General features: G+C 41.0%; 1 protein-coding gene across 1 annotated transcript in view; it reads left to right on the top strand.

The window, feature by feature from the left end:
• Positions 1-18,240, top strand: part of SIK2 (salt inducible kinase 2) — a 57,914-nt gene extending 39,674 nt beyond the window's left edge. Inside the window, exons 5-15 of the mRNA XM_059829701.1 lie at positions 721-845; positions 3,001-3,124; positions 5,178-5,398; positions 6,341-6,493; positions 8,943-9,107; positions 12,407-12,635; positions 13,327-13,611; positions 13,792-13,955; positions 15,020-15,136; positions 15,819-15,910; positions 17,523-18,240. Coding sequence (XP_059685684.1) covers positions 721-845; positions 3,001-3,124; positions 5,178-5,398; positions 6,341-6,493; positions 8,943-9,107; positions 12,407-12,635; positions 13,327-13,611; positions 13,792-13,955; positions 15,020-15,136; positions 15,819-15,910; positions 17,523-18,105 — 2,258 coding nt within the window. The 3' untranslated portion in view covers positions 18,106-18,240. The remainder of the gene's footprint in view (positions 1-720; positions 846-3,000; positions 3,125-5,177; positions 5,399-6,340; positions 6,494-8,942; positions 9,108-12,406; positions 12,636-13,326; positions 13,612-13,791; positions 13,956-15,019; positions 15,137-15,818; positions 15,911-17,522) is intronic.
• The last annotated feature ends 345 nt before the right edge of the window (positions 18,241-18,585 follow it).

The raw sequence follows: 18,585 nt of genomic DNA, 5'->3' as shown, positions 1-18,585 counted from the left end.
CTCTATGCAATAGTGGCTGTCATTTTGCTTTTCACTATTGGATTATTACAAATGGTGACAAATACTGAAGTCCCATGGGACCCATGTCTGGTCCCATATTAAGCCATAAAAAGAAACATTTAAAAGAACTGCTTAGCTGTGGAATGGTAAATTTCAGTTGCAGATTGAAAGGGCTGTAGACAATCCCAGTAGCGGAGTTTCTTTCCTAGCAAAAGGTTTTGTGTTTTCCCATGCTTGTTGCTCTTGGCAGAGTTCCTTCCTCCGATCTCCAAAGTTGATGGTTTTGTTGTCAAAATTTGTTGTGTATTCAAGGCTAGAGAGCACCTAAAGAAAACTCAGGAAATCTCAGATCCAGTACTGAATCTCAGATAGCTCTTGGCAAGTAAATAAGCTTATATGTATGCATGATTGTCAGTTTGTTGAATTTTAGTGATAGCTGTTTATAAACTTGGATTTAGCAAACTGGTAGAAGTTTACTCAAAACTCCTACAGGTTGTGAAGTTCTGCAGTGTGTTTTAATAATTATGTAGTTGTCATGAAAATAGCAGTATAGGATATTCAGCAACCCAATAAATATTTTCAGTTGGGAGTACTGATAAAAGGATTTGTGACAGAGCCTTTTATGAATGAAAGTGAGCTTTCAGGCCTAATCTATGCATGTTATTATTCTTTGTCATGCAACTGGAGTTTGGAGTGACTTTCCCATTAATTTCTCAACAGATTTTGGATTTGGAAATTTCTATAAGAGTGGTGAGCCTCTGACAACATGGTGTGGAAGCCCACCATATGCAGCCCCAGAAGTCTTTGAAGGACAGCAATACGAGGGACCCCAGCTGGATATCTGGGTATCGTTATTCTTTTTCTAACTGGATTCAAGTCAACTTTTAGGAAGCTGAAACAAAGGAATCATCTTTGATTTTTCTTAAGCTGCAGACAAGCTGTTCCTCTACAGCTTTATTTCTTGAGTGTCATAAAATGCCTCTTAACATGAAATGGAATTGAAGCTACCTATCCAGGTGGCTATTAAGTGTAGACTGTAGGTATATGTTAGCCCACTAGAGGAAAAACTGTAGCTCCTCCAAAAGCTGTCCTGACTGAATGCATGAACTTTGCTTTTTTCAGTGCATTTAGTATCTTCTGTGTTAAGTGGGAATTGAACTTGCAAGGCTGTAAGTTCTTGATGAGGATAAAGGGATTGTGAGCCACTGAAACACAGGAGAGATGCTTTGCTCTTTGAGCTGGAACCAAGCACATTTGTGCCACAAACATTTCTACAGGCAGCTGCATGTTTTTGAATCAGTGTGTCTCCATGTGTACTACTCTAATGGAAGAGGATAGAGAGCACAACCCACATTATTACACAATGGAAAAGGGACTAAAATGAACTGAAGAAGTTCTGTGCACCCTTCATGCATTGTCACAGGCTGCTTTTCATTCCTAATTTGGTTTTGTTTAGGGTTTTTCGGTTTTTAATTTTAGTATTCTGGTAGTTACAATGATGGATTCATATCCTAAAGCAACCACACACAGTACTATTTGTCAGTCTCTGCTCTGGCATCAGGTTTGCAGTGATAATATTGCACATAGCATAACAACACAGGCACTGACATTTTGGTCAGAGCCTGTTACATCAACAGGGCAGTTCATGGAAAGTCACCTTTCAGCTGCTAATCTAATTTAAATTAATCTAATTGCATTAACAAATAAAAACTGTGATTTTAGATACATATATTTGTGTGTATGCATGTATCTCTCTATATACATACACGTATATATATGCAGCTAGCTAGATTTTTTTAAAAAAAGGGCTACAGCCTTTCTGAACCTTTAGTAACTGGTAAATAAGCATACAGCAGAGCTCAGCTACACTTACTGTTTCAAGTAGCACAGGCAGTGTTGAATGTCAGAAATGAATCTCTGCATTTTGGTAAGTATTCTTTAAATATATAAGTTCCTAAATCATTAACAGACTCTGTCCACAAAGAGAAGTGCACGTGTGTTTATATTTAAGATAAAATCATCAACATCTTCACTTATCTTCCGAGATGAGTTAAGGACTCTGTGTCTCTTTGCAACATCCAATCACAGAATAGGTCTGCTGAAAGTGCTAAGCTTGTAGGAGGAGTACAACAATCCACAGTTCAGTTTTTGGCAGGTTAAGGAAGGAAGAAAGTGACTTTTTAAAATATACATTTAATTTTAAAACCTCTGTGTACTTACAAAGTTTTAAGGTGAATGTTGACTGCCTGCTTTTTCCCCTTGAGAAATCCAGTGCTGTGGCTGTCTGGGCCAACTGATTGGCATGAGGGTCTGGTGTGGTTATTTCATCTACTGTGGTGCTGTATTTTTTTTGGCATATACTGCAAGACTATTTCCACTTGCAGTGCCAATTAACTTGCATACTTTCAAAAAAGAGTCTGGCAGTTGGAGGAGAGCTCTTGCCCAGATTATTTCCTTTTGCTCATATTAAATAATCCCTCGTGCTCAGCACTGCACGCAGCAGTGCAGAATTACTAGTTGTTCCCCTGAAGCTGACTGTTCATGAAGTTACCAGTGTGCCTCTTACTCAGGCGTTTGCAAACTGGTAAATGTAAAAGGTTACAGTGTCTTGTTTTAAGCAGCTGCTGTTGGAGGTTTGTTTTTGGTTGAACAACACTGAGATTAATAAAAGGTATCTCTAATTCTCACCTGGAGTTGGGGCTCACTTTTCAGGTATCATTCAGTCATCTGCGTGGAGCTTCCTGCTAGCAGCCAGAGTCTCTAACCCATTACACTTCAGCTTACCTGCTTATCAGCACAAGGTACTGCAAGCCTAGCCATTTTGGGTTAGCTGAGTGTTTTTAATGTTTAGGGATCTTCAGAAATCTAACTCCATTCTGTACAAATTTCCTGTTTCTGCAGAACATAATTTTAATTTTTTCTGTGACAGGATTTGGCTAGCCAACCTCAGAGACTTTGCTTGTAGCTTGAAAAATGAAATTAATATTCTCTTCCTTACAGAGCATGGGTGTAGTTCTTTACGTTTTGGTCTGTGGAGCATTACCTTTTGATGGACCGACACTCCCCATTCTGAGGCAACGAGTCCTTGAAGGAAGGTTCAGGATCCCTTATTTTATGTCAGAAGGTAACAATGTGTCCTCTTATGCTCTTGGTGTGGTAAACCCTGAGTAAATTCTGGAATAATCTCTGTGCAAGGCAGCAAAGGATGGTGCATCTGCACCCTCGATTATGGTATGGCAGATTATTTGTTTTGCAAAGAAACACAAATAAGCCTAGGTGAGTTGTATGCCTTTGCAGTTAGGCTGCTGCTAAGCAAACCAACCCGTTTTTCCCCTGCACGGTGCGTGGAGATTGCAGTGCGGTTGTGCCCATGGGCAGGGAGAGAGTCGAAATGGCAGCTGAAGGATCTCTCGTCCTACTGTGAACAGAAATACAGAGATGCAGGGGGAGAGGCACATTTGTGTAGCAATTAGCTTTCGCCCTGCAAGGCCATATACATTTTAATGTGGAAAGAAAATGCACTGAGAGGAGTATCGCTGTGAAACCTAAGTTGTGGATTGGGTGTTTCCTGGTTTTTGATGGCATCTGCTAAACAAAAGCAAAAAAGTGCACAACCAGTTCATATGCCAGGTTCTCTGGCATTCCTGCATGCGACTGAGAAATCTCTCCCTCACTTAATTGTCCCATCTGTTGGGTTTCGCTCTCCCTCATGCCTGTTGAGCAAAGAACAAGTGGGGATGTTTTTACATGGGGTTTGATGGTGTCCCTCAGCTTCCCTATATTAAAGGGTCTCTAAACCAGATTACTTCAAAACAACCTTCCTGAATCAAATCTCTTTCAATATACTACTTTCTGTGCTTTTTTTTAAAGGGAGTTAAAAATACGTTTTTCAGCCCTGTTGTTAAGGGTTCTGTGGTGTAAAACATTCTGGTCTTCCCCTTTTTCTTTCTGGTGGCATGTAGTCCTGTGCACTGCCTCTGAAAATAGCTGCTATGGTATAGCTATAGCGCACTTGGTTGCTGTTAGCAATGCCATTATGACACCACGGCAACCCCTCAGCTTCCTGGGCACGTTTTGTGGCCAGCGCTGAACTGTATTGCGTTTCTGTGACTTTGCTGACATAGGTATGCAAGCTAGATCCAGGTACCTTTGTGCGAGTTGCAATCATTGCTGTGACTGCAGTGTAGATCGGCTGTTTCACAGGCTGTTTGCGGCTCCCCTTGCTGATCACATGGTGATGTAAGGAGTAGGGAAGGGTGTGCCTCTTAGCAAAACTGAGAAAACAAGAGAGATAAACAGGAATAAAATAGCCAGAAATCTCTCTCTAAACTATTTGTTATAACTACCTGAATGGACTGATTCATAACAACTGTACTGTAGCCCTATGATGGTCAGCTAGAGATGCTGATAAGCCCCCTTAAAGGAACTTACATTGACTTCCTATAACATACAAACTGCATGTTCACCTCTCATGCCCTCATCTTCTAAAACCCAACTGAGATCTGAAGAAAAAGGGGATGGTTTTAATGCTGTCCAGCACATAGTAGTCAGAAAGCAGCAATGGTTTGGTGTGTTCAGAATTATTCTGGCATCTAAAGCCTACTGATTGTGCTTTGATCCTGGAATTAAAACAGATAAACCTGCAGACCCACTGGCTACTATTCACAGCCACAGAGACGTTATTTTTACCTTTGTTTTTGTGAACACTAGGGAGGAAACAAAAAAAATCCAGACAGGAACCCTAGTTTTGCCAATCCCTTGTTTTATGAGCCTGGACAAGCTATTTCAAACTATGCTGGAAAAGGATGCTAATTATTCCCCACCACGCTTCACAGAGGTTGTTTGAAGCTTTATCAGTTAATGTTAGCACTGTACTTTGAACAGCACAAGCAGCTTCAAAGAGTATTAAATACTACTATTACCTTCGTGTGGAAGCTGTGTAGAAGGAATGGCACTGTTAGCCATAACATGCATTTAAAGAAGTTGGGGTTTTGTCCTTCTTAATGTGACTCTTACTCTTGTTTTGAGAGATTGTTTTAGCCTTCAGGAAATATATTTAGCACAGAAGTTAGGTAGAAGTAAGGCAGTTTCCTGTTGTCATGCTCTGTATTGGTAGGTCTCAGGTGAATATATGCAAGTACCACTCAGCAGGTTGGTAATTTTTTTTTTCCCAACAGAGTGTGAACATCTGATTAGAAGAATGTTGGTCCTAGACCCATCCAAACGGTTAACTATTGCTCAGATTAAGGAGCACAAGTGGATGCTTGTAGAAGTTCCTGCACAGAGACCTATTCTTTATCCACCAGGAGAGGAGAATGAGCCTTCCATTGGAGAGTATAATGAGCAGGTCTTACGGCTAATGCACAGCCTTGGAATAGACCAACAGAAAACTATTGAGGTAAAATAGACTCAAACAGATATTTGTCCCTGGGGGAAATGTCTCGTGTTTTGTTTTTATGACTAGAACTTACTACCTGAGTTGCTCACAACATTCTTTATTTTAACAGTTGGGGGGGGGGGGGGTGTGGAACCCAAAACTGGGGGTGTATTTTACCTGGTCAGACAAGGCAAACATTTGTTTGTTAGCTAAGTTGATTCTTAAGCACTGAAGTAAAATAAAGGAGTCGTATTAGGTTCCACATTGTTAGATTTCCTGGGTGGGGTTGGTTAAATCATTACTTGTCAAATGGAGAGAGAGGAGGGGAAATCAGAATTGAAAGTAAATTAATTTTGAACTTCTAAGAGGGTGGAAAATGAAATTCAAAAAGGAGCATAAAAGCAGTAAGCAGTTGGATGTCTCTGTCCAATCCCAAAACATGCTTCCTACCAAACACAAATGCCAAGACTCCCTTTGGAGTTAACACAATCATTTCCATTAGGATGGTTGATACTTTAAACCACTGTGGAAGTTGGCAGTTTGAGTACTTTCTGCTAGAAGAGGCTAGTTTCTCTACTTTGCAGAGGCTCAGTTCCCCATTGCTTCTAGTGACTTGAAATCACCAATATATTCAGGCGGTCCTGGAGCTCAGTCCCTTCTCCAGGTTCAAATCTTTGAGGGTCCGGAGCAGCACCTGAATGTCAGCTACAAGTAGTACTGTTGCAGCTTAGAACATAGCAAGCTCCTGTGAGCTTGCCACTAAACTAAGGTTGATGCTTTTCTTTGCCTGGCACTCTGGTTTGAAACTTTCTCAATTCAGAACAACATTTGTCTACCCCACTGCCTCTTAAATAGCGCCCCCCCCCGCCCCGGATGGCAATTCCTTCTTCTTCCTGGTCTCATAGAACATAAAAGATAATGCACATTTGGTGGCACCCACACTTTTGTGCTTCTCTTTTTCAGTCTCTGCAGAACAAGAGTTATAACCACTTTGCTGCTATCTATTACTTGTTAGTGGAAAGACTCAAATCACATCGGAGTAGCTTCCCCGTGGAACAGAGACTTGATGCTCGTCAGCGTCGGCCAAGCACCATCGCTGAGCAGACAGTAGCTAAGGTAAGGTCTCATTTCTAGCAGAGGTGAGCTTAAGGCTATGCAAGATATTCTTCTCTTTCAAAATGGTGTTTCTGCATAGATTCACTTAGAATCCATTGCTATTTTCTGATTTCTATAGTATGTAAACTTACAGCATCATTTTGGAAAGACATTTTTGGATTTGCCTCCTGTCAGAACTGTATGATGACAAATCAGTTGTCTGGCATGCCTCCTTCCCATTCCCCAACCCCCCCCGCCCCCCCCCCCCAAAAAAAAAAAGGTTTGGAGGGGACTGGATAAATTTTAAATGGGAAAAGGAAGTTGATTGCATTCTGAAGCCCAAAATGCAAACAATGGTTTTGGCTTTAATGGATATCTGCATGGTTTAACCTTAACTCCCAGTTTATTTCCCCGTTAAAGGGAAAGTACTGTGCTTGTGCTTCTAATTGGAACACTTCCATTGTTGAGAATTTCAAACCTTTTGCTGGGAAGTCATGGGTTAAAATGTTCTGGAGACTGTGCAACACTTGGAGCATCTTTAATGTGATTGACAAACGAGCTGTTGAATTTATGGAGAGCTGTGCTAGCATGGGGGCTAAAAGCATGCAGGCTCTACTTAGTGTTATAAACATAGTCACTCTAAAGGGACCTGTTGAAAATAAAATTACTTTCTCCCCTGCTGTTCTCTAGATGCGCTTTCTGTCTCCCATGAAATGAAGCATGGCAAAGAATGGTAAAGAGGTACCCAAAAGAAAATATTAGGATCCAACCTATCAGGTTAAGATGCCAATTCATTGTGATATCTTAAGTACCCGATAAAAATATCATTGTCACGAGACTCTCAGTGGCTCAAGACTCAGAGATTTGTTCCTAAATAATGTCATTTCTTTTAGGATTTGCACCACTTTTTCCTCCTGTGACCCAGCAAGAGTCCAATTTCATGGGAGACTTTGCAGCACGGCTGCAAAACCTCTATGTGCATAGAGCCAACATGATGACTGACTAATTGATTTAAGTCTTAAGGCTCTCACGTGTATTTTATCAAGAGCAATTCTGGGTGCTTCTTATATCTGGTGCCAGCCCTTCCATTGCGGAAGGCTGTCCACTTTGTATCCTCTCTAATTATACTGACTGATTCAGCACAGGCTCTAAGGCTATTCAGTCTGCTGCTTCCCTAGTAATTTTCTTCAGAAAGAAAGGTCATGTACAGTTTATCGTGTCTTATTCCAATAATTCTCAGATTTTTTTTTTACATGTTCTTTTGTTTCATTAAGATACACAGACATTGTACAGCTTTTGATTTCTATTAATGCATTACTGGAAACATGAAAGACTTGGCCTAAGATGACTCAGATTTATCGTGGTCTCAAGTAAATATTCTCTCAAGTTCAGAGCCTCCTAGGTACTGTATTGCTGCTGTATAGAACAAGGGCCCAGACTCCACTTCCAGGAGAAATCACAGCTACGCTGCTCCTTTTTCACTTGAGGCAGCAAGACACTATTTGGGTTTGGATTCTGTTGAAATGAAAGCCAAATTGCTTCAGCTATGAAAACATAGGTCCAGCAACAATATGGCTGACAGAGATTAAAACCAGCTGTTTTCTTAGATAGTAGTTCTAATGATAGAAAGACACAGTATTCAAAAGCAGATTATTAATTATAGGATGTATTAAAAGCAGGTGGAAACAGATAACAAGGTGGAAGAAAAAACCTCCTAGAAGGTAGTTCCTTACTGTACTAAATTCCTGTACTTTATAGCCATATTACCACTTTTTCCTCAGGACTGCAAGCGATCTTGCAGTTATCCTGAGTAACAAGATAATTTGTTTTCACACATGGTGGCACCACAGGCTCCTGTATAAGGCAGCTTGTTTCCTTTTGGACAGGCAAGTTGTGTGGATACTGCACTTCAGGAAATTAAGGTTAAGAAACAGTGAAAACCATTGTTTTCCTAATTGTGCCATGCTTGCTTTCCCTGAGGCACACCTCTCCCTTCAACAGTGCTCCCTCTGTTGAAATACCTTATTTCCGATCCAGCCTGCTCTATTCTTTCTCATGCTCTTTCCTACAGGCATCAGTGCATGTTAGGAAAGTCATTGAAACTAGCCCTATGCCTCATGATTAATATTAAGGGGTTTTGTACTGAATATAAAAAGGATTTCTAGCATAGCAGAAGTTGGGGGGCAGTAAAGGGTCCCAAATACTGTCTTTACTGCTAGTAAGTGCTCAGCTTCAATAAGTAGCTAGCTTAATGACATTTGGGGTTTGGTGGTTGGTTGAGTGTTTTGGGGGTGGTGGTGGTTTTTTGAAGTCTAAAACTAGGAATGTAATTCATCAAGAATGAGGAAATATATCTTACCCTTCTGCTTTGCAAATGGGCTAGGTATTGTTTATTTTTAAATTTGTGACTTTGTATGTTGTTTTCTACATAAAATTGTTCCAGTTTTAGAATTCTTAAAATCTCTTTTAGGCACAAGCTGTGGTACCCTCAGTTAACTTGCATTCACAAAATGCAAGGTTGTTGCAGTCTCCAGGTCTTCCCTCAGCTTCAGGAGCGGAAGCCTTTTCATTCCCTCCATCCAACTGCCAGGGAGAGACAGCATTTATGGAGGAAGAAAGAGTTGAGACACCAAAGGTACAGCTTAAAAATCACCCTACTGTTTTGTCAAAAATCATTAAGGCTAAAAAAAGATTGTTGCCTTTTGAATTACTGCCTAGTAAAAGCACAGCTAGTGGTAGTAACTGTAGCTCTTTAATAATTAATTGAAGACCAGTTCCTTCTGACAGGGTAGAGTTCAACACCCTAGTACAAAGCACTGTGAAGTCAGGGCCAGAGCATTTGCTAATCCAAACTAATGTCACTTCATTGACCTTAGTATGCCTCCTGTGTTGTGACACTTGAAGGTAGCCGAGCTGGAGAACTCTGCTGCTTCTCTCTGCTTTCAGTAGCCTTTTCCTCAAAGACCCAGTGTTCTCAACCTGTTCCCAAGCACTTATTCTTAGGCATATGCTGTGCCCAAAACTCTGGTCTCCAGCAAGTTCTCATTCCTGGGTAACCTTTCAGGATAGACAGCAAGTCAAATACAAAGACCTTTAGTATCTAAACACTTGATTTGTACATTTCTTGTACTAGCTGGACAAAACACATTGTGCTTGTTTTCCTAAATTTAAGTATTCTCTGAGCATCAGAGTTCTAGGTATTCCAGATTCTTTTTCTACTTATCTCTTAGATGTAACTTTGAACAGCTGTCTCTCTTTTTGATCACTAATCTGCCTCCAATGTTCTTTGCTTACATTCCAGTCTTACCACACTGTCATTCGTAAAAGAAAAATCAACCTACAAAAGTGGGGTTTTTTTCCTCCTTCTTCTCAAATACATTTTTAAGAGCCCTGAAGACTCTTTGTGTGTAGCTTCTAATACAAAGGGTTCACTGCTGAGTATCTAGACTAACCTACTCATCCAAAAATTCAGACAAATGAGAACAGGAAGGTATGATGGAACCTTAACCATAAGCTTCCACTGCCAGCTAAAGCAATTAAAATACCATGCACTTAAAATTCCATATCTCTGCCAATTTCATAATAAGCCAGCCAAAAGAGTTACATTTTTGTTAATTTTCTGTTGAATGGTAAATAGCCAGCAGGACCTTCTGACTGTCAAAAACTATTAGAACTGCAGCATCTCAAATAGGTTATAGCAGTTCTCAGGTAGGCCATTCCTGTAACCAGGAATGCCTGTAAAATCTTCACTGGAGACCATGTAAAATTGCAGCTCCATCTAATGGGTTTTGTTTCCTGTAATCAGGAGTGGAAGACTTCGTGTAGGCTTTCCACACCTCCACAGTCAACAGACTTAACTGAACTCAACTAACAGGATGTGACGGCTCCACAGCCTTACAAATGTATGGTTACAGCTTAAGTCTCTTGAAGGGAGCTACAGTCTGATCCATTTTGCCATGCAACTTTGAGGTCTGTGACAATACTCTGCAGGGTAGCAAAGAATAAGTGAAATGCCACAGGAGTTAGCAGCTAGAGCTTTTGTGAGGAAGAGGAAATAGCTTAAAAGAATCACATTTATGAATTTTATTATTATTGTCATGAAAATTTTTGTTGTTCTCTCTCATATCACATCACATTATTTAATTTCAGCATATTGTATTTTGCCTGGTGCCAGCTAGAGGTTTGATTTCATGCTTGCCATTTTGAAGCTTTTATTGCTCACTTACTGGTTAGTTACCAACACTAAGAGTGTGGCTCTGGTTCTCATCACAGTTTTAAGTAACTCCTTGTGTGGTCTCTTACAGTGGGAAAGCAAAAAGCAGGTCAAAGATATTTGGAAATTAACATTTCAAACTTTATTTTGCATCCCCCTTTGCTTTTATAGATGCAGTTTGGCCGGAGTAGATCGACAAATGGTGACTACCGTGAGGTTTCAAATCACAATTTCCTTGGGAATATTCGGTGTCTTAAGTATTATAGAACATGTCTGCTAAAGACTTCCAAGCTCTGATCCATGTGCCATAGTAAACCGCAGAGAGCCAACTGCCCACATGGTATTGGTTCTCTTTTTCCTTTCCAGCAGTTCACTAAATACTCTTTCCAGTGCTTTTGCTGCCAGATCAGTAGAAGGCATTCAAATGGGAAAGTCACAAATGGAAAGTAAGGTGTGCAAGAAGTTAAGCTTAAAGATATAATCCATTAAATTAAAATAGAGGCAGCAGGTCCAGAATTTTCCTGTGCAAGCATCATCATTTTATTGATGCTCAAAATATTTATAGCTATTTCTTGATACTGCTTTAAATATTTTCCTAGAGTACTACCATATAGTCTGCTTGCAAGACCATTTGTTAGCAGCTACTGTTAATGCAGTGAAGCTTCTTTTCCAAACACACTTGTTTTCAAAATACCGGAGAACTTTGAAGAAAATTCAGGAATGGTTCATCGAGAGTTTTACATAAAATCACCTGTAGCAGTACCAGGTCTTATGTTAAATTAATGTGTTTTTTCATCCATATTTTACCCAACCTGATCCTACCAAAATGGTAGGAGTGACTTGTGCAACAGGACACTAATTAGAGCTTCTAAGGTATTACAGAACAGAATACCCACCCCAAAACTGCATGACATGCAGGCCATGGTCCTCAAAACCCAACTACTTACATACGACAAAGAATTAGTTAAGGTACAAAAGGATTCAGGACAAACTGAGTTGGAGAATAAAAACAGAATTAAAATCCTAGGAGTATTTTAGGTGGGAAAGGTACCTCTAAAGGCCCTCTAGTCCAACCTCCTGCTAAAAGCAGGTCTAACTTCAAAGCTAGATGAGGTTGCTCAGAGCTTTATCAAGTTGAGTGAATCCAAGAAGGGGGGATTCCATAGCCTCTCTAGGTAACCTTTATTTGCAGAGGAGCACTATGAATCAAATGGACTTTTGCTGGAAAGGGTGCATTTATTATATTATTCTTGAACACATCTCTGCAGCTCTGCAAGAATGCTGCAGAATTAAACAAGACTATTTTTTCATAGTCTTATCTGAGCATGATAAATGAGCACGGTAGGTATAGTAAGGGGAAACAATAATATTTTACATTCCATAAATAGTTTATATTTGTGACTAATCTGGCAAAGGTTTTTAATAACTCTTAAAAAAAAAAAAGCCGCCCTGGAAAACATAGTACTGTAGAAATAAGAGTATTTAGATTTAGGGAGTTGAGTACTAAGAGAATGTCAGTGGTGATCCTACCTGGAGGGATTTGTTTGTCATGTACAATTTGTAACAAGTCTTACTTACCTCAGTAGGTTATAGGTGGGTTCACGCATTTTAAATGTCCAGGCTGCCTTCAGTCTACATGATATGCAGAAATTTCTTGCACTTTGGGGTGACACTCTGTGCACATAATTGAAAGCTGCCCATCTTCTCCTTGTGCCATTTAGGTAAATGGCTGCCTGCTAGATCCTGTACCTCCCATGGTGATTAGGAAAGGATGCCAATCGCTGCCTACCAGCATGATGGAAACTTCTATTGATGAAGGAATAGAGACAGAGGGAGAGTCAGAAGATGACCCTGCACAGGCATTTGCGGCCCTCCAGGCAGCTCGCTGTGGGAAGCGACGTCACACTCTGGCAGAAGTTACCAATCAGCTGGTGATGATGCCAGGCACAGGTACAGAAGTTAACACAGACATCTCAAAGCTCATTTCCACCTCTCAACACTCAATCTAGTAAGCCCAGGATAAAAAACACTAGGTTTTTAAGAGCAACAGGCACAAGACAGAGTTTCTTGCATTTGTTACTTAGCATTTGCTATAAAGGCCAAAGGGGAAAAAAAACCCAACAAAGCAGCCCCAATAGCAACTGGTGAAGTCTGGCAAGTTGGCTTGTTCTTTTTCACATAACTAGATGTGCCTAAATCATTCATCCCCCTAAAGATGTGCTGGCAGAGGAGGACAGTGGGGAAACAAAAAGCTCTGGATTCTCAGATATTCCAAAACCAGGAAGATGATCAAGCCTTTCAGCTCAGGCTACAGTCGTGTCAGGATTATCTACGCAGGTGGGAAACAAACAAAAAAACCAAACACACACAAACCCACCCACACTAAATGCTCTCCAAACGAGCCAGTGAACATCATCTGCATAGCGTCTTATCGCTGTGATAGTGTAAAAACCAGAAGCAAATTCCCATTCTGGTACTGCAAGTGTTAAATTACAATTACTTTACAAAACTTGATTTTTTGTTTTGTTTTCTCTAAGACAGTCACTGTTGGCAGGAATAGCTTGAGCCTGTGATACTTCCTTTGCTTTGCTAAATTACTGCTGCGCTTTCCTTTTATTCTGGCTTTTGTTTTTTGTCACAGGGAAGGTCTACTCATTGGATGAAAATTCATCTCTGGGCAGTATTGATTCAGAGTATGACATGGGATCCATTCAGAGAGATATTAAATTCCTGGAAGACACCCCTTCCTTAAAAGAAATGGTGCTAACTAACCAGCAAGCACCCCGAATGACACCACCTTTCATAGGTCTGAGACCTGCCAATCCAGCCATGCAAGCACTCACCTCCCAAAAGCGAGAGACCCACAACCGCTCCCCTGTCAGTTTCCGAGAGGGGCGCAGAGCTTCTGACACATCCCTCACACAAGGTAATTATAAACATTGTCATGACACATTATACCTAGACACGGTAGTAAATGTACTCCATACATAGAAGCACCAGGCCACCTTGTGATTTGGTTATTACTCAGCTTATCTCCCGTTTGCTGTGCTAACCAGATATGAATTAACTGATTTTTCTGACAAGGGTTTGCTCAACTCTTCTCCAGGAATTGTAGCATTTAGACAGCACCTCCAGAATCTGGCACGAACCAAAGGAATCCTGGAACTGAACAAAGTCCAGTTGCTGTATGAACAGATGGGATCAGAAGAAGAACCATCTCTGACATCAACTGCCACCCAGTTGCAGGACCTCGTTAATAGTCCTCCGCAGGTACTTAAACCAGAAATGAAGCTGCATCTTTCATGTGTTAATGCTTTGGGACAGATAAGGAGAGGATAAGGTGTTCTGGAGATCTGAGAAGAGCTAATTTACAGATAAAGTTCCCTCTTCCACAGAATAGAGAATGGGCATTTGCAGGCTAGCCTTTACCATCCTTGTGGTGGCAGTGAGATGGCCTTGTTAGCTTGCTGAATCCAACATTTTATTATTGCTTTTAATCTGAAGGATGGTCTAGATTTAACAAAGCCCAATAACATCTTTCCCTGTTGGAGTTTGTCTGGTATAATTGTAAGAAGTGCAAAAGCTGAGTGATAACAGTTAGCTTGATTAGCATAGTGAAATGCTGAGTAGCTTCTACCAGCTCCCTAGTTACTTGTTTCAAATGGAACAGGTCACAGCAAACAGGAATAATAAGCTTCTGTTAAACCCCAGGAATAAAATGGGTAAGAAGTACACAGGCACTGTAAGCACCTGCTGTTCCAGATGAAGCCTGCTATTCTTAAAGTGCCAGCTGTTACTTTCCGACTGCTGGAAAACTGTTCTGACAATCACAAAGTTGTAATGTTTTCGCAAGAATCTCTCACTTGATGTAAACACGCTACAGCGCTCATGGTATTCTCATGACAATTCACTCCCCTCCCATGTCAGCACTCGGCAGGTTGCTAGAGATGCCTACTCCATGTGTATCCTCTCCACCACCACTGAAAGCTTTTTGCCTTCCCTTTTGAAGCTATGAAATGAGCTCTGCATGAAAGCACGTTCAGAGTTTAGACAGTTTTCTAACCCTGTACATTTACTATTTCAGAGGGCAAGTCAGAAAAAACATTATATATAATATCATTTTAGTTACAGATGTAAGCTCTTGCCATTTTGCAGCACAGATAGTTCAAAGCTTTGTAATTTAGGCTCATCACCATGCAGGGAAAGCAGTGAGTAACACCGGAGACCAGTCCATATGGCAACTATGAAACCTCTGTTATGGGAAATCCTTAAAGAACGGGTTGAGGCAGAAGAGCCTTTTCTGGGGATGAAACTTGTTCCTCTTCTCTCTGCAGGAGGAAGCATCTCAGCAGCAGCAGGAAGCTGCATCTGCTTTCCCTAATGGTGCACATCCCCCATTATTATCCAGACGGCAGAGCTTAGAAACACAGTACTTACAACACAGGCTCCAGGTACCGTACCCCCCTCCACCAAATGAAACCAGCTGCTGTACTACACAGCAGACTAGCCTTTTAGATCTTACTACTCAGGAAAATCAGTCAAAGGCTAAATTAGCAGAGAACAGCTGAATTTGAAATTATGCTGTATTTTTCTTTTGTCAGACACTTAGCCTAATTACGCAAAAAGTATAGTATATTACTGCTGTTTTCCTACTCAGTCTGTTACTGTATAGTGTTACCAAAGCAATTTGAAGTTAACTGCTAGTGAATACCTATTATCTGTCTTGCACCACATAAAGGGTATGCATCAGTGTCTGAGGAACCACTTCTGACCCCCTGGGGCTTACAGTTTCTCCCCCCTGGCCCCCCTCCCCCCTTTTGTTTTTAAACCAATTTTCATATAGCTTTAATTAATTAAAATATTTTTCCAGCTTGCAGCTTCTGTTTCACTTGGGAAGAAGTCTTTCTGTGGATTTTTATGGTACAGTCTATCATGCAAAGATACTCTTTGCCTAAGGGTTAGACGCTAATAAGCAGTAGTGGCTGTGGTTTTAGATAGTAGCTCTATTGACAGCTTCTGAAAATGGAGCTGGGCAGTTACACTGTCATAAGGGTAGACAATCTTCTTTCACTTGCTTTCTGGACTAATGCATTAAATCAAATGCAATTTAAAACAGCACTGCTTTTCTTGCAGAAACCCACTCTACTATCAAAAGCTCAGAATACTTGCCAGCTATACTGCAAAGAATTGCCCCGGAGTCTGGAACAGCAGTTACAGGAGCATAGGTAAGAAGCTTCCAAACTATGCAATAAGTTATTTACTCTTACTCTCAGGAGAAATAAAAGAACTGGAACAATCTTTGTCCCTTTAGAAATTCTTTGCAAAAGGAAAGCTTCACTTTTAGAATTTGTAAGGACACAGCCCTTCTTTTAAAAGGGAGACAACAGTCCTGCCAAGTGTTTACAAATTTCTGGGCTATGAGCGCTTTATCAGCCAGCACTACTAGGGTGCAGGTAAACTGCAAACACCTGCATGCTTCATTTAGTACTAATGCATGTATAGAAGCATCAGAGGAAGCTACCCTACAGCTTACATTGTTGTACTTCATTTCACCCTCATTCTCCCAACCACCCACTGTTTATAACCTACATATTGCAGTATTTATCGTAAGTCAGAACATGGATTGTGTATTTTTGCCTGCTTGGAAGCCCTGCAGTCATTTAGGTATTTCCTGTCTCATTCCCATGACCCAATAATTTTACAGTAAGGTAAATCAACTTTTTATTGTCATATAAGATCAGGTTAGAAGTGACACTCCTCTGAAAAAGTTACACTAAAGAGTGAATAGATTTGAAGTGTCCCCTTATAGTTGTACATATTATAACAGACAAGATTTTATTTGCCAAGTTAAAGGGCTGTAAGCTCTTTATGAGCTCATCATTTGGTAATCATCAAACAAGTTAGTAACTATCTTAAGCAAGATAAATACTATTCCTGAGTTTTGCAGAAGAATCACAAAGAAAGGAAAGTAACAACCTAGCTACGTGCTGTCTAGAATAAAGACACTGAGGAACAGAGGTATAAAAATACTACCCGATTTGAAGAAAGCATGCAATCTGTAATTACTTTTTAGCTTATGGCCACTCCTGACAACTGCAGAGTTGATTAATCCTAAACAAGAACTTAACTAACAGTATTGAGAGCAGCTTGGTGTACTTGAAGAACAGGAGGTCTGCACAGAGAAATAAGCTGGGAAGCAATAGATTCATTTTCCGAACACTGTCGGCTTGCGTCAGTAGTAGGTTTCCTACTTCTCCATGCTTTGGGAATTGGCTGACAGGAGACATCCACTTTGTCATATGACAGGAATTTGTCAAAGGCAGCTATAACCTTGCATTGTGTTGTAAATTCGTACTGTTTGTAAACAGTCAGAAACCATGGAGTTTTATAAAAGTTCATAGGGAGCAGTGCAGTTCAGAGAAAAAGAATGGGGGGGGTGGGGTAGGAGACACTGTTCATTTCCATTAGTAGCCAGCAATACTCAAGTCTTCAGCTCCCAAGTTCCACAAGGCAGTGAACAGCAGGCTTAAAATACAATGCATCTTATTCTTAGCAAACAAAATTAAGCAATGCACGGGGCTAACTTAATTGCACAGGAAAAATCCACTAGGCGATTAAAAAGGTTATCAAAGGGAGGTCTACAAACTCAGCCTCTGCACATTTGCTGAAATGTGAAGATTCTCTTCTGCTGTAAAATTTAGTAAACAAGATTGCCCAGGAATTTTCCTGTACTTCACTCCCTGCTGGAACTGTTAGAGTGACTAGCATGCAGGACTCATGCTAGTGCCTTAACACTTCAAAAGGCGAAAATAATTGCTGTTTATGTCCTTGATTCAGGCTGCATCAGAAGCGACTCTTTCTCCAGAAGCAGTCCCAGCTGCAGGCCTATTTTAACCAGATGCAAATAGCTGAGAGCTCATACCCAAGGTCAAGTCAACTGCCACTTTCCTGCCAGGAGGAGCAACAACAGCAGCAGCAATCAACCCAGTTCAGCTTGCAGCAGCCTCTAAGCCCTGTGATGGAGCCTTCCTCAGAACAAATGCAATACGACCCCTTCCTCAGTCAATACCAGAAGGTACAGCTGGATCCACTGCCACCCTCCCAGATCACCAGCTCATCGCGGTTGTCATCACCAGTTCAGGTGCAGCAGCCCCCACAGTCCTTACAGTATTCATATCAGACTTGTGAATTGCCTGTTGTCACCTCTTCTGAGCCAGACTACCCAGACCAGTGCCAGTATCCTATGGACCCAGCACAACAGAGCAGTGTAGCATTGCCTGACAGCCAGAGCAGCTCAGCATCTCCTGAGTCCCAGTCAAACTATGATGCATTAACCCTCTCGGAATTGCCTGGACTCTTTGATTGTGAAATGATGGAGACTGTAGATCCCCAGCACAGTGGCTATGTCCTGGTGAATTAATACCATGGAGTGACTAACATGAGAGTGGAAGACAGGACAAATGGAGAAAGCATGTGAATTTTTGGTTTTTGTTCCTACCCCAAAGTTGATGGTAATTTTTCAACCCTTGAATTAACAGGGGAACTAAAAATCCCCCTGACTGGAAAAAAAGCAGGAGGAAGCAAGAAGTGTTTGGCCGCTGGCTCCTCTTGCTGCTGGCAGGGGCTAGAGAACAGATAGTGCAGTTTCATCCCAGAAAGAACTAGTTTGCATAGGAGGCGGCAAAAAAAGTGCATTTTAGAGGAAGGAAATAGCCCCTTCTAAAAAAATTGGGGAGTTCGTCAGCATTCATCTAACATTCACTTGGAGAAATGGGAATGAGTGCACATTGTATTGTACTTCTTGGCAATAAAAGCAATAGTTTTCACTGAGATTCAGGGTAGATTTGGGTCTGCGCTGATGGCAACTGTAATACTCCTGAAAGAGTAGCGTGAGGTGGAA

Source organism: Gavia stellata, chromosome 26 (genome assembly GCF_030936135.1).
Source record: "Gavia stellata isolate bGavSte3 chromosome 26, bGavSte3.hap2, whole genome shotgun sequence".
Classification (NCBI taxonomy): Eukaryota; Metazoa; Chordata; class Aves; order Gaviiformes; family Gaviidae; genus Gavia; species Gavia stellata.
Note: the sequence above shows the minus strand (reverse complement) of the source record. Positions and strands in the feature narration are given on the sequence as shown.